Below are 24,411 nucleotides of genomic sequence, written 5' to 3'. Positions count from 1 at the left end.
AACTCCCGTATTTTATCCTTCTTTTCCAAGTTTCTCTTATTTTCCCGGAAAACGTTGCCAGGTATGCTAGGTGTTTTTCAGCAGGGACAGATGTGATTGGTTGCAACAGGATGCTAATTTCCTGAGAAGTTGGTCAACACTTGCAGAACATTACGTGCCAAACGACAACGGGAAGCTAGCAAAAGTGCGTGAAAGCGGTTTGGTTTTTTGCTTTAGTGTCAGACTGCGGTCCTTTTTGTGTGTGTGTGTGTGTGTGTGTGTGTGTCCACTCGTTACGTTAAAGAATAGAGGCGGGATGCTCAGTATGTCTTTACACAGTGTTGTGAGAAAGAGCTACAAACAGACAAGGGGTGCCCAAATATTTTCCATTGAGTGGCCACCTGCAGTAAAATAGCAGGACTTAAACCAATCAAATGCTAAAACCTATTAAATGATATCTTTTGCCAATAATTAATAGTTATGACTATTATTATGATTATTTTCAAAACGCATTTTGGACACCCTGGGCTACAACATTAAAAACATACATAACACTAACCCAGCACATCCTAAGCCCCTTTCATACAGACCGCCTTTTTTCCTGCATGGCATGTCGGCAAAGTTGACCCAGCAATTTTCAGAGCCGTAACAGAGGCGGGGTTTTGCCTGTGTGAAAGGGTATTCCGCAATGTCGGGACTGGAAAATGTAGGAAAATGGCGCTAATTTTCATGAAAGTGGAATATCCACTATGGTATGTCGGAGGGTTGACTGGCCGGGATTAGAGCCCCTTTCACACAGACTGCCTTTTTTCCTGCGTGGTGTGTCGACAAAGTTCACTCAGCAAGTTTCAGGCTTTGGAGGTCCTATCAGAGCCGTAACAGAGGGCGGGGTTTTGCCTGTGTGAAAGGGTATTCCGCAATGTCGGGACTGGGGTGTGAGGCTCTAACACCGCAACTGGCGCTGTGTGAAAGGCACAGATAAAAAAAAAATGTTAGGGCTCTGATAAGCGGCATTTCTGTGTGAAAGAGGCTCTAATCCCGGCCATTCAACGGTTTCAGGAATTTCAGGAAAACCCTCATTAGCGCCATTTTCCTACATCCTGCTCTGACATTCTGTCTTCAAGCACTTCTTCTGACACTAACTATTGGACAAAAACACAAACATGTTTCATCATCGCAAACATACATAACACTAACCCAGCACTTCCTGAGCCCCTTTCACACAGACCGCCTTTTTTCCTGCGTGGAGTGTCTGCAAAGTTCACTCAGCAATTTTCAGGCTTTGGAGTTCCTATCAGAGCCGTAACAGAAACGGGGTTTTGCCTGTGTGAAAGGGTATTCCGCAATGTCGGGACTGGGGTGTGAGGCTCTAACACCGCAACTGGCGCTGTGTGAAAGGCACAGATAAAAATTTAAAAAAAAATGTTAGGGCTCCGATGAGTGGCATTTCTGTGTGAAAGAGGCTCTAATCCCGGGCCAGTCAACCTTCCGACAAAATTTCAGGAAAACCCTCATTAGTGCCATTTTCCTACATCCTGCTCTGACATTCTGTTTTCAAGCACTTCTTCTGACACTAACTATTGGACAAAAACACAAACATGTTTCATCACCACAAACATACATAACACTAACCCAGCACTTCCTGAGCCCCTTTCACACAGACCGCCTTTTTTCCAGTGTGGAGTGTCCTTAAAGTTCACCCAGCAATTTTCAGCCTTTGGAGGTCCTATCAGAGGCGGGGTTTTGCCTGTGTGAAAGGGTATTCCGCAATGTCGGGACTGGAGTGTGAGGCTCTAACACCGCAACTGGCGCTGTGTGAAAGGCACAGATTAAAAAAAAATAAATGTTAGGGCTCTGATGAGTGGCATTTCTGTGTGAAAGAGGCTCTAATCCCGGCCAGTCAACCCTCCAACATACTTATAGTGGATATTCCACTTTTATGAAAATTTCAGGAAAAATCTCATTAGCGCCATTTTCCTACATTCTGTCTTCAGCTCTAACTATTGGACAAAAACACAAAATTTTTTCATCACCACAAACAAACACATGTCGCCCGCCTGTTTTTTGTCCGAAATGACATCACATGGTCTGAGAGAGAGAGAGAGTGAAATATCTGCCGTGGTCATGTAAAAGATTTGTGCCGTACCCCGGGGCGTTACAAAATAGCTAAAATTTCTCCCATTGGGTAGATTTTTGTCGTCTTTTATAAACGCTTAATTTTTTTTGTTTTTTTTTGTTCAAAATAAGATCAAAGTAGATCCTCTGACTGAAAAAATTCCTGAAAGAGCTGCGTCACGTAAAAATGTACAAAACCTTAAAAACAACTTCACTTACCAATGTGTCTTTTCTGCGTGTTTTGATATTTATATATATTTATATTTATATATAGTCAACTTAGGAGTGCGGTATTCATTCAGTGACGACTCCATCATCTATCAATGGTGATTGACGTTTCTCGGGGACCAATCAGGTGCTGCTCTTTGAAGAGGTGGTCCTTTTTTTTGTCTGACAGGCGTCTTTCTTTGCAGGCGACCGCCACAAACGTCCATCTTAACAAGTGATGGGGTCTTATTGAATTGGGAGATAAAATGGTACTGCTAAGATGATAAGATAAGATGGAAAGACATGTTAAGACGGACTTTTGGGGATGTATTTTTTTTTCCCTGAAGTGATACCTCCTGTTTTTTTTTCCAAGTCTTAGTCAGACCACAGATGCTCCATGGCCATGCTGACCTTACACACGATCCATCGGCGAAGAGGGCAGTAATACTCGTAGTGGAACTGCTCAAATTCCGGGGTTTGGCGGATCTCGTGCAGAAACGACACGTCCAGGTCGGATTCCAGCAGCAGTAGCAAGGTGGGAACGGTGACCAGGAGGACGCCCGTGAGCACGGCGACAAAGCGGGCTACGCTCAGCACGCAAGCGTTGAGCCTCTCGTTGGATGACAGCAAGCGAAGGCCGCCGCGTAGGACCCCGGGAAAGCCGGCGCGGCTCACGGCCATACGGGTGAGCTCGTAGGCGCGGTCGCGCTCCCGCTCGGCCTCCAGCTGGGCCTGGATGTCGGGGTCATCGTGGAGGTCCCTCAGGAGCCTGGCGGGGCTCTGGACTGGCAAGGAGAAGAGGAGGTCGACGCCTCCCTGGCTGTCATCCACTGGGGTGGGCAGCATGCTGGCGCAGGGGCTGGAGAGGACATGGACACATAAATAGTAGGTTCAATCCCGGGTGGACCCCACACTTCACCCTAGGATCCACAGTCAAGTAATATGTCTCCCTAGAGCTTGTTTATGTAAGAAAATCATTGATCTGATTTGATCATTGAAATCATGATTATAAAAATGTTATAAAAAATGTTGTTTTATAAAAATGAATGTTGTAAAAAAATATATATTTTTATAGTTATAAACATGTTCTACCTACTTACATTGTACACTACTGTAGGGCTTTTTCATTCATTCAAATTCATATTTTTTTCCCAACAAAACTGCTTTGTAAGAAACATTTTTGTCATAAAACTACAATTTTTTCCCCTCAAATTTAAATCATTTTCTCATAATATTATGACAGCACTCCTAAAAGTAGATTTTGAGATTTTTCTCCCTTTTTTTCTCATGAATTAATTTTTTTTTTTCAATAAATGAATGACTTTTTAAATCAAAATAATTGGAAAAAAATCTTTTCCATAAAATTTCACATATCACATTTCATTCATTCATTCATTTTCTACCGCTTATCCTCACGAGGGTCGCGGTTGTTTCAGAAATTCATATTTTTTTCCCCAACAAAACTGCTTTGTAAGAAACATTTTTGTCATAAAGCTACACTTTTTTCCCCTCAAATTTAAAACATTTTCTCATAATATTATGACAGCACTCCTAAAAGTAGATTTTTTTTTTTATATGTAAGACTAAAGATTTTTCTCCCTTTTTTCTTATAAAATGAAGATTTTTTTTCAATAAATGAATGACTTTTTAAATCAAAATAATTGGAAAAATAAAGATTTTTTTTTCCATGAAATTTCACATATCACATTTTTGTCATAACATTTTTTTTTTCGTGTGGTGCTTTTCTACCGCTTATCCTCACGAGGGTCGCGATTGTTTCAGAAATTCATATTTTTTTCCCAACAAAACTGCTTTGTAAAAAACATTTTTGTCATAAAACTACAATTTTTTCCCCTCAAATTAAAAAAAAATTCTCATAATATTATGACAGCACTCCTAAAAGTAGATTTTTTTTTAATATGTAAAATTAAAGATTTTTCTCCCTTTTTTCTCATGAATTGAATTTTTTTTTTCAATAAATGAATGACTTTATAAATCAAAACAATTGGAAAAATATATTTTTTTTCCATAAAATTTCACATTTCACATTTTTGTCATAAAATATATTTTTTTGTTTGGTGCTCTCATGCAAATTCATTCATTCATTTTCTAATGCTTATCCTTATGAGGGTCGCGGTTGTTTCAGAAATTCATATTTTTTTCCCAACAAAACTGCTTTGTAAAAAACATTTTTGTCATAAAACTACACTTTTTTCCCCTCAAATTTGAAACATTTTCTCATAATATTATGACAGAACTCCTAAAAGTAGATTTTGAGATTTTTCTCCCTTTTTTCTCATGAATTGAAGAATTATTTCAATAAATCAATATTATTAATATTATTATTAATCAATATATTAAATCAAACTAATTGGAAAAATCATGTTTTTTTTCCCATAAAATTTCACATATCACATTTCATTCATTCATTCATTTTCTACTGCTTATCCTCACGAGGGTTGCGGTTGTTTCAGAAATTCATATTTTTTTTCCCAACAAAACTGCTTTGTAAGAAACATTTTTGTCATAAAACTACACTTTTTCCCCTCAAATTAAAACATTTTCTCATAATTTTATGACAGCACTCCTAAAAGTATGATTTTTTTTTAATATGTAAGACTAAAGATTTTTCTTCCTTTTTTTCTCATGAAATTAAGATTTTTTTTCAATAAATGAATGACTTTTTAAATCAAAATAATTGGAAAGATAATTTTTTTTCATAAAATTTCACATATCACATTTTTGTCATAAAATATTTTTTTTCGTTTGGTGCTCTCGTGCAAATTCATTCATTTTCTACCGCTTATCCTCACGAAGGTCGCGGTTGTTTCAGAAATTCATATTTTTTTCCCAACAAAACTGCTTTGTAAGAAACATTTTTGTCATAAAACTACAATTTTTTCCCCTCAAATTTAAAACATTTTCTCATAATATTATGACAGCACTCCTAAAAGTATGATTTTTAAAAAAAATATGTAAGACAAAAGATTTTTCTCCCTTTTTTTCTCATGAAATGAATATTTTTTTCAATAAATGAATGACTTTTTAAATCATAATAATTGGAAAAAATAATGTTTTTTTTCCCCATGAAATTTCACATATCACATTTTTGTCATAAAATATATTTTTTTGTTTGGTGCTCTCGTGCAAATTCATTCATTCATTTCCTACCGCTTATCCTAACGAGGGTCGCGGTTGTTTCAGAAATTCATATTTTTTTCCCAACAAAACTGCTTTGTGAGAAACATTTTTGTCATAAAACTAAAATTTTTTCCTCTTAAATTTAAAAAAATTCTCATAATATTATGACAGCACTCCTAAAAGTAGAATTTTTTTTTATATGTAAGACTAAAGATTTTTCTTCCTTTTTTTCTCATGAGATTAAGAATTTTTTTCAATAAATGAATAACTTTTTAAATCAAAATAATTGGAAAAATAATGATTTTTTTCCATAAAATTTCACATATCACATTTTTGTCATAAAATATTTTTTTTTGTTTGGTGCTCTCATGCAAATTCATTCATTCATTTTCTAACGCTTATCCTCACGAGGGTCGCGGCTGTTACAGAAATTCATATTTTATTCCCAACAAAACTGCTTTGTAAGAAACATTTTTGTCATAAAACTACAATTTTTTTCCCCTCAAATTTGAAACATTTTCTCATAATATTATGACAGCACTCCTAAAAGTAGATTTTTTTTTAATATATAAGACTAAAGATTTTTGTTCCTTTTTTTCTCATGAAATGAGGATTTTTTTTCAATAAATAATTGACTTTTTAAATCAAAATAATTGGAAAAATAATGATTTTTTTTTCATAAAATTTCACATATCACATTTTTGTCATAAAATATTTTTTTTGTTTGGTGCTCTCGTGCAAATTCATTCATTCATTTTCTACCGCTTATCCTCACGAGGGTCGTGAGGGTGCTGGAGCCTATCCCAGCTGTCTTCGGGTAGAGGCGGGGTACACCCTGGACTGGTCGCCAGCCAATTTGGAGTCACCAATTAACCTAGCATGTTTGGAATGTGAGAGGAAACCCACGCATGCACGGGGAGAACATTCAAACTCCACACAGAGATCGAACTTGGGTCTCCGAGCTGCGTGGCCTCCGCGCTAACCACTTGATCACCGTGCAGCCCTACTGTAGGACTTCTAGAACGCATAAAAAATTGTTGACAATTGAAATCCAGCAAACCTGTACACAAGCTCAGAGATGGTTAGCGCTCCGGAGGCCTCGTCATCCTCCTCCATTTCAATTCCCGCTTTGGGCGTCTGAGGTGGAATATTGGAGGTCTCCATGGCAACACGGGGAGACGACAGGTCTGACGCAGAGATGCCTCCATCGATGCTTTGTGTTTGTTCACCGTCGGCGGGAGCGGTTGACGGTGTGAGCGGGGGCAACGTCGTCGAGTCCTTCATGGCTACAGCACCTGGCACAGGACACAGACACTGAGGTGTTATGTATGTCATAATTCACAATAATGTACCGAGATGAGTTAGAATGTATTAAAATAACAGTTTTCAACAATTAATAATGCATTTTTTTACTGACATAACACTGAAAATGTTTCATTATGCATATCAGCCACACGATGGCACTCACATGCTTACAAACAGAGGTGCTGCTCATCTGTAAAATAGCAACAAGAATATTCATTCATTCATTTTCTACCGCTTTTTCCTCACGAGGGTTACGGGGGTGCTGGAGCCTATCCCAGCTGTCTTCAGGCGAGAGGCGGTGTACACCCTGGACTGGTCGCCAGCCAATCACAGGGCACATATAGACAAACAACCATTCACACTCACATTCATACCTATGGACAATTTGGAGTCGCTAATTAACCTAGCATGTTTTTGGAATGTGGGAGGAAACCGGAGTACCCGGAGAAAACCCACGCATGCACGGGGAGAACATGCAAACTCCAACACAGAGATGGCTGAGGGTGGAATTGAACCCTGGTTTCCTAGCTGTGAGGTCTGTGCGCTAACCACACGATCGCCATGCAGCCCATAGGATTCATTATTTATAAATGAAATATTTTCATAGTTAGAGCATACAAAACCGGTTTACAACCTTCTAAATGTGTTTTTTAACATTATTAGAGCCCTCTAGACAAGAAATAACACCCCTATAGTCACCTTTATACTCGTATTACACAATATAGTAGACATAATGAGAGAAAACGAGAAAAAATACAGAGTCTGCTTATTATAAGTACTGTATTTTCCGCACCTAAAATCTGATTTTTTTTTTAAAAAAGCTGACTATGCGCCTTATAATCCGGTGCGCCTTATATATGGATCAATATTGAGCCGCGACAGGTCTCGCAACTTACGGTAAGCAGCCACCGACTCAATTTTTCCCGTAGAAGAAGAAGTGCGCTGTGCATACTGGGAAATATTAAACAACGATTCACTTTCATTTGTGCGTTTGTATAAAGACCCTGAAATGGCTCCTATTAAGAGACACGCTTACAACGCAGATCAGTCACGCAGTAGAACACGGAAATAGAGCAGCAGCAAGAGAGTTTAACATTAATGAATCGATGGTGCGGAAGTGGAGGAAGCATGAGGATGAGCTGCGCCAAGTAAAGAAGACTAAACAAAGTTTCCGTGGCAATAAAGCGAGATCGCCACAGTTAGAGGACACACTTGAACAGTGGGTTGTTGAACAAAGAGCAGCAAGTAGAAGTGTCAGTACAATCACTATTCGAATGAAGGCAACAGCGCTGGCACGGGAACTTAACATTAAAGAATTCAGAGGTGGTCCTTCTTGGTGCTTTCGGTTTATGAAAAGATGTAATCTCTCCATCCGTACACGAACTACTGTTTCACAGCAACTGCCAGCTGACTTCCAGGAAAAGCTGGCCACTTTCCGCACATACTGCACAAACAAGATTACTGAAAAAAAGATCCGGTCAGAGCATATCATTAATATGGACGCGGCACCATCTAATGGTTGCATAACGTAACTACAGCCTCTACTGTAGCGCCTTATAATGCGGTGCGCCTTATGTATGGAAAAAGTTTTAAAATATATCATTCATTGAAGGTGCGCCTTATAACACGGTGCGCCGTATAGTGCGGAAAATACGGTACCCGGAGAAAACCGACGCATGCACGGGGAGAACATGCAAACTCCACACAGAGATGGTCGAGGGGGGAATTGAACGTGCTAACCACTCATCCACCATGCAAGTGCCGTACCAGTTATCAGTCAAAAGTATGCCTATTTAAGCAAACTGCATGTATTATTTGCCAATATTAAGCATTCTATACTATACTATACTATTAATACTACATTCATTCATTGTATATATATTAGTTATAACTTGGGAGTGTTAAGTTGCTGTGTGATGAGTTTAGTGATTACCCATGCAATGCACGGGGAGAACATGCAAACTCCACACAGAGATGGCCGAGGGTGGAATTGAACCCTGGTGTCCTCGCTGTGAGGTCTGCGTGCTAACCACTCGACCACCGTGCAGCCGATATATTGGTATATGTTTGTGTATATATTAGTTATAACTTGGGAGTGTTAAGTTGCTGTGTGATGAGTTTAGTGATTACTAAATAATCAATGTACAATGTAATATCTGGTAATGGCAACCCCAAAAAAACAGTTGCTAGCATAACTGTTTTGTCGAGGAGGTACAGTATTTTGGCCACTGGGTCAAGAGGTTCCCCCTTTGTGTGAGTTAAACTGTGGATAAGCAAGGTGTTGACAAGCATGCCTACCCCCCCCCCCCCCCCCCCACCACCCCCACTTGATCCATCTGAGACAGCTGGATATATTTTTACACACACACACACTCACACTCTTGTACACCAATGTGCTCAAACCGTGTGGTGAGCATGTCGGCCACACAGTCAGGAGAACAGGAAGACTTGGGTTCCAATCTCTGCTCGGCCATCTCCAAATTGTCCATAAGTATGAATGATTAAAGACCAGAATGTTGCAAAGTGTTTCTCAATTATGGGATTATGTAATTATCACTATGAATGCATGCCGATGGAGACATCTGAAATCATAAGCACATGTTCCGGTAACTAGATATTTGACAGTTTAACAAAATGTATTAAGAACCACCTGATGATGACGAGTTGAGAGTTATTACAAGCGCAGTAAAGGAGGGAAGGAGGGAGGGAGTGGAAAAAGTGAGGAGCAGAGTGAAGGGCAGCTGCCATGGTAACGTAATCAACACACAGGCCAAGATGAGTAGAGGAGAAAAGGGATGGGACCATAATAACAACATTCTGTATTCATTCATTCATTCATTCATTCATTTTCTACCAACTTATACTGGACCACCCTGGACTGGTGACCAGCCAATCACAGGGCACATATAGACAAACAACCATTCACACTCACATTCATACCTATGGACAATTTGGAGTCGCTAATTAACCTAGCATGTTTTTTTTTGGAATGTGGGAGGAAACCGGAGTACCCGGAGAACACCCACGCATGCACGGGGAGAACATGCAAACTCCACACAGAGATGGCCGAGGGTGGAATCGAACTTGGGTCTCCTAGCTGTGAAGTCTGTACGCTAACCATTCATTCATTTTCTACCGCTTTTCCTCACAAGGGTCGCGGGGGTGCTGGAGCCTATCCCAGCTGTCTTCAGGCGAGAGGCGGGGTACACCCTGGACTGGTGGCCAGCCAATCACAGGGCACATATAGACAAACAACCATTCACACTCACATTCATACCTATGGACAATTTGGAGTCTCTAATTAACCTAGCATGTTTTTGGAATGTGGGAGGAAACCGGAATACCCGGAGAAAACCCACGCATGCACGGGGTGAACATGCAAACTCCACACAGAGATGGCCAAGGGTGGAATTGAACCCTCGTCTCCTAGCTGTGAGGTCTGCTCACTAACCACTTGACCGCCGTGCAGCCGTCGTACCTTCTCATTCATTTTCTACCGTTTTTCCTCACGAGGGTCGCGGGGGGTGCTGGAGCCTATCCCAGCTGTCTTCGGGCGTAAGGCGGGGTACACCCTGGACTGGTGGCCAGCCAATCACAGGGCACATATAGACAAACAACCATTCACACTCACATTCATACCTATGGACAATTTGGAGTCGCTAATTAACCTAGCATGTTTTTGGAATGTGGGAGGAAACCATGCAATGCACAGGGAGAACATGCAAACTCCACACAGAGATGGCCGAGGGTGGGATTGAACCCGGATCTCCTTGCTGTGAGGTCTGCACGCTAACCACTCAACCACCATGCAGCTCATTCTGTAATCAAGAGTGCTAAATTGGTAAGATAAAATAGATGGATGGGAATTCGAGTGGTTAGCACACATACCTCACAACTAGGAGACCAGGGTTCAATTCCACCCTCGGCCATCTCTGTGTGGAGTTTGCATGTTCTCCCCGTGAGAATTGCATGGTTTCCTCCCACATTCCAAAAACATGCTAGGTTAATTAGCGACTCCAAATTGTCCATAGGTATGAATGTGAGTGTGAATGGTTGTTTGTCTATATGTGCCCTGTGATTGGCTGACCACCAGTCCAGGGTGTACCCCGCCTCTCACCCGAAGACAGCTAGGACAGGCTCCAGCACCCGTTGCCTTGCTAGGGTCTGGGCCTTGCCCCCAGGTAAATTGAGTTTGAGACCCCTGCTATACATATTTCTCACCCCCTATCGTGAAGACCATCTGAAATCATATCTGTAGACTCTTTCTACCTCTTAAAACAAAAGTAACCTTGAACTGTGTACGGCAACGCCAACATGATGTGGAGAGGTTTCAGGTTCAGTTCAAGGACACTCCGGAGGAATGGAAACCTGCCAAAGAGTGAAACATCACACTGCCCTGGTCTAAATGTCTCCTTGAGGAGATTTAGAGGGGCTTAATGTTGGGAATGCGATTGACATCAATTGACATCATCAAAGATCTCTCCGTCTTCTATCAAGAAAATGATAGCAGTGTTTGGTAAGACTCAGATGCTAACCTCTTTCAACCATCCACTTATCCACTGTATCACAGTCTGTCGACGATCTTTCATGGACGTTCCTCACTACTCTTGAGTGACAGTAACTCAGAGACATGATCGGGCCAGTGCCAAACGCAATGACTCATTGACATGCTAGTTGCTAATTTGCTTTATAGCATTGTAGCATATGGTCCCGTGGGTATTAATGGTCACTTTAGTCATAAAACAATGGCACAATCTTTTCCCCTCAAATTTAAAACATTTTCTCATGATATTATGACAACACTCCTAAAAGTAGATTTTTTTTATATGTCAAATTAAAGATTTTTCTCCCTTTTTTCTCATGAATTGAAGATTTTTTTCAAAAAATGAATGACTTTTTAAATCAAAATAATTGGAAAAATAATTATTTTTTTTCCATAAAATTTCACATATCACATTTTTGTCATAAATTTTTTTTTTTTGTTTGGTGCTCTCGTGCAAATTCATTCATTCATTCATTTTCTAACGCTTATCCTCACGAGGGTCGCGGTTGTTTCAGAAATTCATATTTTTTTTCCAACAAAACTGCTTTTTATGAAACATTTTTGTCATAAAACTACACTTTTTTCCCCTCAAATTTTAAACATTTTCTCATAATATTATAGCACTGCTAAAAGTATGATTTTTTTAAAAATATGTAAGACTAAAGATTTTTCGTCCTTTTTTTTCTCATGAAATTATGAATTTTTTTTCAATGAATGCATGACTTTTTAAATCAAAATAATTGGAAAAATAATGATTTTTTCCCCCATAAAATTTCACATTTTTTTTTTGTTTGGTGCTCTCGTGCAAATTCATTCATTCATTTTCTAACGCTTATCCTCACGAGGGTCGCGGTTGTTTCAGAAATTCATATTTTTTTTCCCAACAAAACTGCTTTGTAAGAAACATTTTTGTCATAAAACTACACTTTTTTCCCCTCAAATTTAAAATATTTTCTCATAATATTATGACAGCACTCCTAAAAGTAGATTTTTTTTATATGTAAAATTGAAGATTTTTCTCCCTTTTTCTCATGAATTGAAGATTTTTTTTTCAATGAATGCATGACTTTTTAAATCAAAATAATTGGAAAAATAATGATTTTTTTTTTTCCATAAAATTTCACATATCACATTTTTGTCATAATTTTTTTTTTTTGTTTGGTGCTCTCGTGCAAATTCATTCATTCATTTTCTACCGCTTATCCTCACGAGGGTCGCGGGGGGTGCTGGAGCCTATCCAAGCTGTCTTGAGGCGAGAGGCTGGGGTACACCCTGGACTGGTGGCCAGCCAATTTGGAGTCGCCAATTAACCTAGCACGTTTATGGAACATGCAAACTCCACACAGAGATCGAACTTGGGTCTCCTAGCTGTGTGGCCTCCGCGCTAACCACTTGATCTCCATGCAGCCCGACTGTAGGACTTCTTGAACGCATTAAAAATTGTTGACAATTGAAATCCGGCAAACGTGTACACAAGCTCAAATGCATGCTGTGGGGCCTTGTGTTAGCAAATGAATGGAATTGTTGTCAATCACATATTTGCATGTTTCCAGTATCAAAATAATGATTAGCATTAGCATTCCTCATCTTACTTGGCTCTAGTGTGTTCTTCTGAAGCCCAGCACTGAACCCAGCGACGCTGTCCCCGTGGCCCACGAGCCGCACATACACATCCCGTGCCGTGTGGTTAGCTATGCGAAGATGGAGGCTACGCTGGGTGGTTATCTTCACTTGGCACCTCAAGGTCTGCGCCACCACCACCGATGATGATGATGACGGTAGCTCCTCTAAGGTCTCCTCCGACTGGTGGGGATGGTACACTTCAAGCGGTCCAGCTTCTATCTCCTGCTTCCCATCCTCTGGCGGGTCACCTCTGTTAGCTAGATTACTGTTTTGGTTTGCATCGGTACCATTTCGGTGCTCGAGAACCTCCATCGCGGAGTCTGATGCTCAGACCCGGCTGTCCACTGCAAGGCGACTACATGAAATGACTCGGCTGTGGCATCCGAACACACACACACATCTCGATGTGGGTGACTTGGATAACACAGACCAGTAACACTTGTGATCCACAGACATGGCCGCCCTGCCTGTGAATGTCAGCGATGTTAACAAAGACCGCAGGAGGCATTAGAAGCAGATCAGTCCCAAAGCTTCTGGTTCTAAATATAACCAAGTGGTCCTGGATGGAGAGGGGCAGCTAATCTAAGTGTGATTACAGATAGGGAGGCCTGACCCCGGATGGGATGGGGATCACTTTACTTCAGTCGGTCTTTTCCTCCTGTCACATGTGTTTTTGTTTCCTCCATCTTCACCTTTGAACTTGTAAGTACTAACCACAAGGTCTGGACTGATACGGTGCATTATGGTTCCAGAAAAAAACAAGTTACTATGGAGTTCCCCAAGTGGTCGGTCAAGAACGAACTGTCAAAAGAACTAGTTCTTTTTTGTGAACGGAATGAACAAGGTCACCTAAAATACCCGTTCAGTCCATTCAGTTGTACATGCTTTTTGTTGATTGGCTGGAGAGTCAGTTCACTGGTCCTTTTACAGGGCGGGACTATCTGCGTTCTCACCTGTCTTATCCAATCGTCACGCCTCGCTCTGTGAGTGGGTGGGGTTAGCTAACTGGGGGGGAATCTGGACTCGCGGCTGAGCGGGTCTATGCACAGGGGGAGATCACAGGCTAACGACCAATTGACCGAAATGACTGAAATGAACGGATCTTTTTACTGAATGAACCGAATCATTCCGGTTCATTCAGTCAATCGGTCGTTAGCCTGTGAGCTCTGTTCAGTCAGCTAACCGGGGTGTAGCCCGCCTCTCCAAATTGGCTGGCGACCAGTCCAGGGTGTACCCCAGCCTCTCGCCCCAAGACAGCTGGGATAGGCTCCAGCCCCCCCCGCGACCCCTCGTGAGGAAAAGCGGTAGAAAATGAATGAATGAATGAATGAACACTGCATGGAGTCGGCCATGACATGTCTGACATGACACAGTGAAGAAAAGTTTTCCTCCCATCTGTGTGGAAGTGGTACATTTTTGGCTCCTTACTTTACCCTTCTCCCCGCACTAAGTTTGAAACCCTTTCTTAATTTAGAAAAAAATATAATAGCGGTTCAGTAGTTAGCTAACTAGCATGCTAATGCTTAAGTTGATGGCCATCTCTTGTGTGAAAAACAAGTTAATACGGAGTTCCCCAACATGCCATGCATGGTGTGGTAGTGGTCGGTCAAGAACGAACTGTCAAAAGAACTAGTTCTTTTTTGTGAACGGAATGAACGAGGTCACCGTCCCTAAAATACCCGTTCAGTCCGTTCAGTTGTAAATGCTTTTTGTTGATTGGCTGGAGAGTCAGTTCACTGGTCCTTTTTGCAGGGCGGGACTATCTTGCCTGTCTTATCCAATCGTCACGCCTCGCTCTGTGCGTGGGTGGGGTTAGCTGAAAATGAATGAATGAATGAACACTGCATGGAGTCGGCCATGACATGTCCGACATGACACAGTGAAGAAAAGTTTTCCTCCCATGTGTGTGGAAGTGGTAAGTTTTTGGCTTCTTACTTTACCCTTCTCTCCCTACTAAGTTTGAAACCCTTTCTTAAGTTTAGAAAAAAATATAATAGCGGTTCAGTAGTTAGCTAACTAGCATGCTAATGCTTAATTTGGTGGCCATGTCTTGTGTGCCTGGAGTGATCATGTAATGTAATAATGGTGTAAAGACGACTATAGGGGTGTAATTTCATGTCTACAGGGGGCTCAAATAATCGTTAAAAAAGTCATGAACAGATTTTCTATATTCTAACTTTAAAATATTCCATTCATTAATGTTAAATCCTACTTTGTAGAAAGTCACGCAGTGCGGTCTGGAATCAATTAACCGTGATAAACGAGGAACGGTTGTAAATTGTACCATGAAGGACAAGACATGGACTCCAACTTTTCCTTGAGTGAAGACTATCCAGTAGTTTCCTTAATAAAACAAAATGAGTCCTTAACAGGATGTGCTCGGCATGTAAATGAAGTCCAACCTAAATAAGAACATTGATAGGAGATAGCCTTTTACCAGAGCGTGTGTGTGTATGGACTTAGCATGAAGAGGACAAGCTGTGCAAACAGAACACGGTTGACACTAATGCTAGGTCAGCTTCCTGTTTCCTTTCTAATGTCTGGAGATTAGAGCTCTGAATATAGATGGTGATTCTAGACGTTGAGGACACTTTATCCCAATGTCCTTGCAGCAAGTCGGGTTGTTGACGCTTCCAAAGGGAGGATGTGATGGAAACCAATTTGACCGGTCTATGATCGGTCTATCTACATACATATACTATGTTCCAAACCAGTATGTTTCAACCAGTACCACAACCTAACAACATGCACTGATTCTCCTTTAACCTTCTTGCATGCTCTCCAAACACATATTCCATCTCTCGTCAGGTCCTATAGTCGCATATTCTCTGGTATATTGTCGTCCTACCTGAGATTTATGCCTTAATCCGATAATAGACCACATGGGAGAGCATCCGGAATAATACAGGAGAGTAACAAGGAAGATGGATGGTAGAATGCAAATAAAAAGTAGATTGTGGACTGAGAAGATGGTGTCCCGAGGTTCCTGATTCAAGCTCAAAAATGAACCTCAATAAACAAATACATTTTTCTATGAGCTATTAAAATATATGTCATAGATTTTTATCTTATTATATTTTAGATATTTACAAGATGTCTGTGTGTGTTTGAGTTGAAGCCATGAGGGTATTCATTCATTTTCTACCACTTATCCTCACGAGGGTCGCAGGGGTGCTGGAGCCTATCCCAGCTGTCTTTAGGCGAGAGGCGGGGTACACCCTGGACTGGTGGCCAGTCAATCACAGGGCACATATAGACAAACAACCATTCACACTCACATTCATACCTATGGACAATTTAACCTAGCATGTTTTTGGAATGTGGGAGGCATTCCAAAAACCGGAATTCCGGAATGGGAGGAAACCGGAGTACCCGGAGAAAACCCACGCATGCACGAAGAGAACATGCAAACTCCACACAGAGATGGCCGAGGGTGGAATTGAACACTGGTCTCCTAGCTGTGAGGTCTCCGTGCTAACCACTCGTCCACCATGCCGCCCCGCCATCAGAGTCATTCATTCATTCATTTTCTACCGCTTTTCCTCACGAGGGTCGCGGGGGTGCTGGAGCCTATCCCAGCTGTCTTCGGGCGAGAGGCGGGGTACACCCTGGACTGATCGCCAGCCAATCACAGGGCACATATAAACAAACAACCATTCACACTCACATTCATACCTATGGACAATTTGGAGTCGCTAATTAACCTAGCATGTTTTTGGAATGTGGGAGGCATTCCAAAAACCGGAATGCCGGAATAGGAGGAAACCGGAGTACCCGGAGAAAACCCACGCATGCACGAAGAGAACATGCAAACTCCACACAGAGATGGCCGAGGGTGGAACTGAACCCTGGTCTCCGCGCTAACCACTTGACCACCGTGCCGCCCCGCCATGAGAGTATATTACATAATAATTGTTGGAAAAAACAATAACAAATTAAATATATTGTGAAATAATTTTTTTTCTTAAAGGGGACGCATTATGCAAATTTTTCGGCCCGAGTTGTGGACTCCTATTGAGCAGCTACACACAATAACCCACACAGAAAGCTTTCTAGATCTTCCAGAATGTGTCAATATTCCAGCTGGATTTCATGCTACCCACGAAAACATTGATTTAATTTATTCCACCCATGGCCCGCCTCCAGGCACGCCCACTCTGCTGTGGTTGGTCACACTCCTGACGAGGCGGGGTACACCCTGGACTGGTGGCCAGCCAATCACAGGGCACATATAGACAAACAACCATTCACACTCACATTCATACCTATGGACAATTTGGAGTCGTCAATTAACCTAGCATGTTTTTGGAATGTGGGAGGAAACCATGCAATGCACGGGGAGAACGTGCAAACTCCACACAGAGATGGCCGAGGGTGGAATTGAACCCTGGTCTCCTAGCTGTGAGATCTGCGCACTAACCACTCAACCACCATGCAGCACCCAGTGCGACTTATGTATGTTTTTTCTACCTAATTATGTATTTTTAGCCTTGTGCGACTTATACTCCGGAGCGACTTATAGTAAAAAAAAATACGGTAATTCAATTTCTTACTTGGTCTGTGGTCTCTGGTGTTGCAAACTGTACATTAAAATGTTAAAGCAAGCACACACACACACTCACACAAACATGCACAGACATGGCGGGACCCTCAGGGCGGATCATGGGAAGGGTATTTTTAGCAAGCACCAATTGTCGTCTCCAGGGAGACTGATGGAGCATCAGCTGCTCAATCAGGGGCTCTGTGTGAGGGGTGTGTACATGAGAGCACGCATGGGGACCTCCCCCGCGGGATGTGTTTGTGTGTATCTAACGAGGAACATCCGCTTACCGTTTTCCATGGCCGCCTCTTCGTACTCGGTGGTGGAGGGCAGTGCTGGTACCAGAGGTTCCATGTTCATGATGAGGTTCTTGTGGCTCAAAGAGTTAAAGCTTCGGCTCTGGCCGAACTGAGCTCTGAAAACACAAAGGCCGATTTTGAACTGTGATTAAACATTTAGAAAAGAGATTTAGAAAAAGGAAATTGGTAATGGTAATGGTTTAATTTCATTTGAACATGCATCAGATTACAATTGAATGCATCACATAATCAGTTCCCAGTTCCACATGTCCAAAAGGAGTAGGAAGAAGCAAAGCTTATTAAATCCTACCCCTCCATCTGGTACTTTTACAATCAGTAACTGTTGCATTTGTTCACTTCCTGCTTTCCTCATAAAATTTAAAATTTAAAATTTAAAATTTAAAATTTAAAATTTAAAAGTTAAAATTTAAAATTTAAAATTTAATTTTAAATGTTTTAAGTAATCTTATCAAATGAAACAAACACTTCCTGCTTTCCTCATAAAATTTAAAATTTAAAATTTAAAATTTAAAATTTAAAATTTAAAATTTAAAATTTAAAATTTAAAATTTAAAATTTAAAATACTTTTTTTTTTAAGTAATCTTATCAAATGAAACAAACCGTAGGCTAGGGCTATGTGTGTCAAGAAAAACAAGCCCTGATCTGAAAAAGCCCAAAACATCAGGGACTTGGAAGCCCAAATTCGCTTATAATAAGCAGACTGTATTTTTTCTCGTTTTCTCTTATTATGTCTACTATATTGTGTAATACTAGTATAAAGGTGACTATAGGGGTGTTATTTCTTGTCTAGAGGGCTCTAATAATGTTAAAAAAAAACATTTAGAAGGTTGTAAACCAGTTTTGTATGCTCTAACTATGAAAATATTTCATTTATAAATAATGAATCCTATGGGCTGCACAGCGATCGTGTGGTTAGCGAACAGACCTCACAGCTAGGAGACCAGGGTTCAATTCCACCCTCGACCCTCTCTGTGTGGAGTTTGCATGTTCTCCCCGTGCATGCGTGGGTAATCCGGTTTCCTCCCACATTCCAAAAACATGCTAGGTTAATTAGCGACTCCAAATTGTCCATAGGTATGAATGTGAGTGTGAATGGTTGTTTGTCTATATGTGCCCTGTGATTGGCTGGCCACCAGTCGCCCGAAGACAGCTGGGATAGGCTCCAGCACCCCGGCGACCCTCGTGAGGATAAGCGGTAGAAAATGAATGAATGAATAATGAATCCTACTTGGATAAACCAGGTTTAGCATTCAGCTTTATCTACCTCTGCGTGCACTTTAAAATGTTGGTACAGCTGGTGTGAAACTCATGCGTTACACTGTCCGTACTGTTGTTTACAATGAACTCAGCAGCGCTATTAATGCTGGTTGAGTCGTTTCCTGCGACTACTATTACAACATTGGTTGTGTTGTTGTATTGTGCAATATTCTTGTTAATAAATGTCCATGTGATCAAGTGTATCAACTGTCTTAACACTAATGTCATGTGACAAACTATAGTAGGTCAAACACATTATTAGGGATAAGTTGACCTTACCTCCGCACCTCAGGTGGCTCTCTCTGGATTTTAGAACTGGCCTCTATCACCTCCTTGGCTACTCTTCCACTGCAGAAACACACATTTGGTAATGATTTTCGGTTCCATTTTGGTCATGTGGGTTGTGTTTGCAAGTAATTTCCTGCCAGCAGGCTTAGCAGCTCCATTAGCCTGATTGTTAGGGAAGGTTTCCGGACCACAATAGTCCAAAGCAGCAGGCCACAACATCCCACACACTAGCCTATTGTGGCTGAGATTGACGGTTACGTCGTAAATTGCATGTCTGAGGTGGGGGGGAAGACGCCATCTTTAAAGTACACAACATTTTCACAGGTAAATCATGAAAAGCTCAGCCTCTGATAGAGCAGATAAGCGCGTAATCCTTTCTGGTTTGTAGAAATTGCCTTCGTTTGCGAAGTGGCGTCCATGTAGTGGTGAGTAGGTCCCCTTTAAGTATCATTAAGTATAATAAACACCACACCAGTGAGATATATATATATATATATATATATATATAGATGGACGGCAGTGGCATACTTACATATACAGTAGATAAGACGAACAATAAGGGTCAGAAAATGTGTTACCTGTATCGGAACCTGCTGCCCTTGAAGAAGATGTTGCTACTCGACATCGTCTTTATCTGACTTGACTTTGCACACCTATCATAAAGACAAGAACACCCACGGATTTCATTTGAACATGCATCAGATTACAATTGAATGCATCACATAATCAGTTCCCGGTTCCACATGTCCAAAAGGAGTAGGAAGAAGCAAAGCTTATTAAATCCTACCCCTCCATCTGGTACTTTTACAATCAGTAACTGTTACATTTGTTCACTTCCTGCTTTCATAATATAGTTTAAGTTCATTCATTCATTTTCTACCGCTTTTCCTCATGAGCGTTGCGGGGGTTGCTGGAGCCTATCCCAGCTGTCTTTGGGCGAGAGGCGGGGTAACACCCTGGAATAGTGGCCAGCCAATCACAGGGCACATATAGCCAAACAACCATTCACACTCACATTCATACCTATGGACAATTTGGAGTCGCCAATTAACCTAGCATGTTTTTGGAATGTGGGAGGAAACCAGAGTTCCCGGCATGGTGGTCAAGTGGTTAGCGCGCAGACCTCACAGCTAGGAGACCAGGGTTCAATTCCACCCTCGGCCATCTCTGTGTGGAGTTTGCATGTTCTCCCCGTGCATGTGTGGGTTTTCTCCGGGTACTCCGGTTTCCTCCCACATTCCAAAAACATGCTAGGTTAATTAGCGACTCCAAATTGTTCATAGGTATGAATGTGAGTGTGAATGGTTGTTTGTCTATATGTGCCCTGTGATTGGCTGGCCACCAGTCCAGGGTGTACCCCGCCTCTCTCCCAAAGACAGCTGGGATGGGCAACCACCCCCGCGACCCTTGTGAGGAAAAAGCGGTAGAAAATTTTTTTTTTTTTTTTTTTTTTTTTTTTTTTTTTTTTTTTTTTTTTTTTTTTTTTTTTTGTCCCGTCCAGCCATTGAGGCAGATAGTATTGTTGATCTAAATGCCCTTACATGCTAGACAGATTTGCTCTGTGTCAGGAAAGGTGTTGGCTACAACTTCCCTGTACCATGAAATTTTATTTGCCGTTATTTGATGTCTTTGTTATGCCATTTGGGACGACCGGACCGGAGCAAGAAGAAGAACAGAAAAGAAGAAGAGAGAAGAGAAAGGTGGGGTCGGGGGGGGGGGGGGGGCAGTAGAGGGAGAGACAAAAACAGCAGCAACAAGAATTCCCAAAACAACAACAGTGACAAACAGAACAGTTAAATGTCAATGATGGCTAAGGGTCACACTGGAGATGATATCAGTGGAATGAAACAGTCCAACTTACCAATAGCAATAGTAACAATGAGGACATGACCCATGATAGTAAACACAATTGCAACCATACAGTTACAGTAATTAAAATCTCATTGCTTGACATCATTATTACTGTAATAATAGCATACCAATACTATATAAACATCAGGGATAAGAGAGTAGATTGTATAGAGAAGCACCCATGTGCTGTGAGTGCCCATATGGAGGTGTGTTGTGTATGTGAATGCGAGTGTGTGAATGTGTAATTGTCACTGAGAATGACAAAAGGAGAGAGACTGCCTTCTACCACCCAGCAAACCCCGCCCCGCGCAGCCAGGTCAAGCCCCCACCGCCAGAGATCCTCCGGCCCCGTTGGTGTGGGCAAAGCCAGGGCCGACTCCCCAAGACCCGCCCCCGAAGCAACCCCCCGAAGAGACCAGCAAGAGGCCATGGAGGAGCAATCCCAACCGGCAACAGGGCGCCAGCAGGCCGGAGGAGAGCCGCACCCCCGAGACCAGCGGGAGACCATACCCTACTAGGGCAGAAGGGCATCGAAGGCCACACACCCGTGGGCACAGGGGCGCCCCTGCCGGCCGGAAGGGAGCCCGTCCACGGCCGGAGGCACCGCCTCCCGCCCCCCACACACCCCCAGGAAGCAGAACCCGGCCCGCCCCAGGTAACCCCAGGCCCGACCACCGACATAGGACCGCCCCGGCCAGGACAGAAGAGGCCCGGGCACACTGCCCCATGGAGGACCGGGCGGTTGAGATGGAACACCCTACGCCAGACCCCCGCAGAGCCCCCCCCCCCCGTATATCTACATGGCCATATACCCACATACACATCCACACATATACATATATATATACATATATATAATTATAATAAAACTAATCATTAATTATCTAAGTATTTAAAACAATAAATACATAAAATAAACTCAGACACATGCACACCCCATCCACTCAATACACACACATGCTGTGGACGTCCCTGGGTGGGGCGTCCGGGGCATCACAGGGTGGGGGACCCAGGGGTCCCAGACCCACAACCAGGCCCCGAGCCCAGGGAGGTACGGACCGCCAAGGCATAGCACCCCCAGACTCCCCTCCACCACGGCATCAGGGCTACTGCAGTGTGGCAGACAAAGGAGCGGGCGAGAGGAGGAGGCCCGCACATGAGCAAGCGGAGGGGGCGAGCAGGCGAGTGGTGAGGCGCTCCACTGCGCCGGCCGACATCCACCGGGTAGCTCACCCCCGTGAGGGAGAGCCATAGCTCCAAGTCACGGGGAGGCCACGCACCAGAGCCGAGGAGTTAAGACCAGCGCAAGGCCCCCGAAGGACCCCACCATCCACCGGGAGGGCCAGCCCCCCCCGCCCCCAGAACCAGCAGCGCTCCGCCCACGTACCGGAGAACCATCCCCGACGAGCCCTAAGGCAAGACTGGGGATTGGCAAAGACAGGGACAGCGATGCGGCAGAGCATAGGACCAGTGGCAGCAGACACCCAAACGCCCGAAAGAGCACCGCCCCCCCAGCAGGCCCCACCCCGAGGAGCATGCTCCCCATCCCCACACGCCACCCCGGCCCCCGTACCCACGAGCAGGATCAGGTCCCCTCCCAACACACAGCCCGGTCCCCGCAGCAGCCACCACAGCGCAACAACCCCAAGCCACCACCGTAGACTTCAGGCCACCAGCAGCGCGGACCCCACTGCCTGGAGGCCGGTGAACGCCCCCCCAAGGGCACGTTGGCGCCCGCGACCCAGGACAGATCCAGGGAGGTAGCGCCAACCATGACACCAGGGCAAGCCCCGGCGTCAGCTGGTTCCAGCGGGACCCCCAGGAAGGCCAGGCAGACCAGACCAAAATATCCTGCAGCCCAGGGCACCCCGAGCGAGCCGCCAAGCCCCAGCAGCCAGCGGGCCAATCGCGGGGGTAGGCAGTAGGCTCTCCGGTCCAGCCCGCTACACCTGTGTGTGTGAAGATGGTATTGTGTAGATAGTGCAATTAAAAATAGGCCTGTCCCATAGGGCTGACCTATGTGTGTGGTGTATGTGTATGTGTGTGTGTGTGTGTGTGTGGAAGGAAGCTGAGCAATGGTGGGTCCCCTGCCTGCCCAGACCCCCCCCAGAACTGAGTGTCTAAGGTGCGGTTAAAATTGAAGGGTGACCAGCCAGAGGAATGCCGAGGACAAAAGGGCATCCGCAAGGAAACCCTTCGCCCCCGGCAAAACCAGTTGCAGGCCACCCCCCAAAGTCCTACATGTATGTGAGGTGGTGCAGTGCAGCAGGGAGGATCGGGGCCCCACACACGCCCACCCCGCACTACCGGCCAACCGAGCCGGGCAAGCCAGCCGCCCGGAGCAAGCCCTGGGCCACAGGACCAACCACGGGCCCCACCCAGCCCATCGTGGCGGCCAGTCCGGCCCGCCAGCTCCCCCCCGGAGGGCCCCACCAGAGATTGAGCCAGCTATGCCACCCCCGGACCACCAGGAGCCGCGGACAAACCACACGCCCCGAGGCTGCTCCTACAACCACCAGAACAGCAGGAACCGCGCCCCGGCAACACATCCGTCACCATGGCAGCCCAGGGAGTGACACCACAGAGACCGCAGGAGAACCGGGACCCGCATGGGGAAGAGCCCAACCCCACCCCCCGGGCTCGTGAGCCAAGAGTGCCAGGGCGGGACAGAGACACACACACCAGGCAGCAGAGCCCACCAGGCAGACGATACCCCAACAGCCGCAAAAAGTGAATGCCCCCCCCAGTCCCACCCTCCACCACAGCGCCGACCCGTCTCCACCATATCTTCCATCCACCCACGGACCCGCCAAGTAGGACACCCCGGAGGCGGGAAGACCGCCACCAGACCGGAGACAGAAGGGGCCAACCAGACACCGGCAAATAGCAGGGGCCGCCCGTGAGCCACCGGCCAGCCCCACCCCCCAACCCTTGGTCGAGGCCCCCCCACGACCCAGAGCCCACCACCCCGCCCCCCAAGCAAGCCCCCCGCTAATCCCGGCCCACGCCGCGCAGAGCACCACCCCCACCGCTATCCGCCCCGCTACCCACGCACCCACAGCCAGCCCCCCACCCGCCCGCCCCACATCCACCACAACCCAGCCATCCCTCCACCGAAGGGAGGGAAGCAGGTAATGCCCCACCCCAGCACCGCACCTCCCCACCCAGAGCCCAAGCTGCACAAACGAGACCCCCCCTCCCGTATGAGCTTACCAGGCGCCCCACCCGGGGCCATACACCT

At 44.2% G+C, this 24,411-nt stretch overlaps 1 protein-coding gene across 2 annotated transcripts in view; it reads right to left on the bottom strand.

The window, feature by feature from the left end:
- Window positions 1-2,673: 2,673 nt before the first annotated feature.
- Window positions 2,674-24,411, bottom strand: part of frmd3 (FERM domain containing 3) — a 71,330-nt gene continuing 49,592 nt past the window's right edge. For both annotated transcript variants that reach the window (XM_058070275.1, XM_058070276.1), the window contains exons 11-15: window positions 19,898-19,972; window positions 19,311-19,379; window positions 17,744-17,868; window positions 6,503-6,737; window positions 2,674-3,160 (exon numbers count right to left, since the gene is read on the bottom strand). In XM_058070275.1, the coding sequence (XP_057926258.1) occupies window positions 2,677-3,160; window positions 6,503-6,737; window positions 17,744-17,868; window positions 19,311-19,379; window positions 19,898-19,972 (988 nt within the window). In that variant the 3' untranslated portion in view covers window positions 2,674-2,676. The remainder of the gene's footprint in view (window positions 3,161-6,502; window positions 6,738-17,743; window positions 17,869-19,310; window positions 19,380-19,897; window positions 19,973-24,411) is intronic.

This window comes from Doryrhamphus excisus, chromosome 4, assembly GCF_030265055.1.
Source record: "Doryrhamphus excisus isolate RoL2022-K1 chromosome 4, RoL_Dexc_1.0, whole genome shotgun sequence".
Lineage (NCBI taxonomy): Eukaryota > Metazoa > Chordata > Actinopteri > Syngnathiformes > Syngnathidae > Doryrhamphus > Doryrhamphus excisus.
The sequence above is the reverse complement of the archived record's forward strand: the minus strand, read 5'-3'. Positions and strand labels throughout refer to the sequence as shown.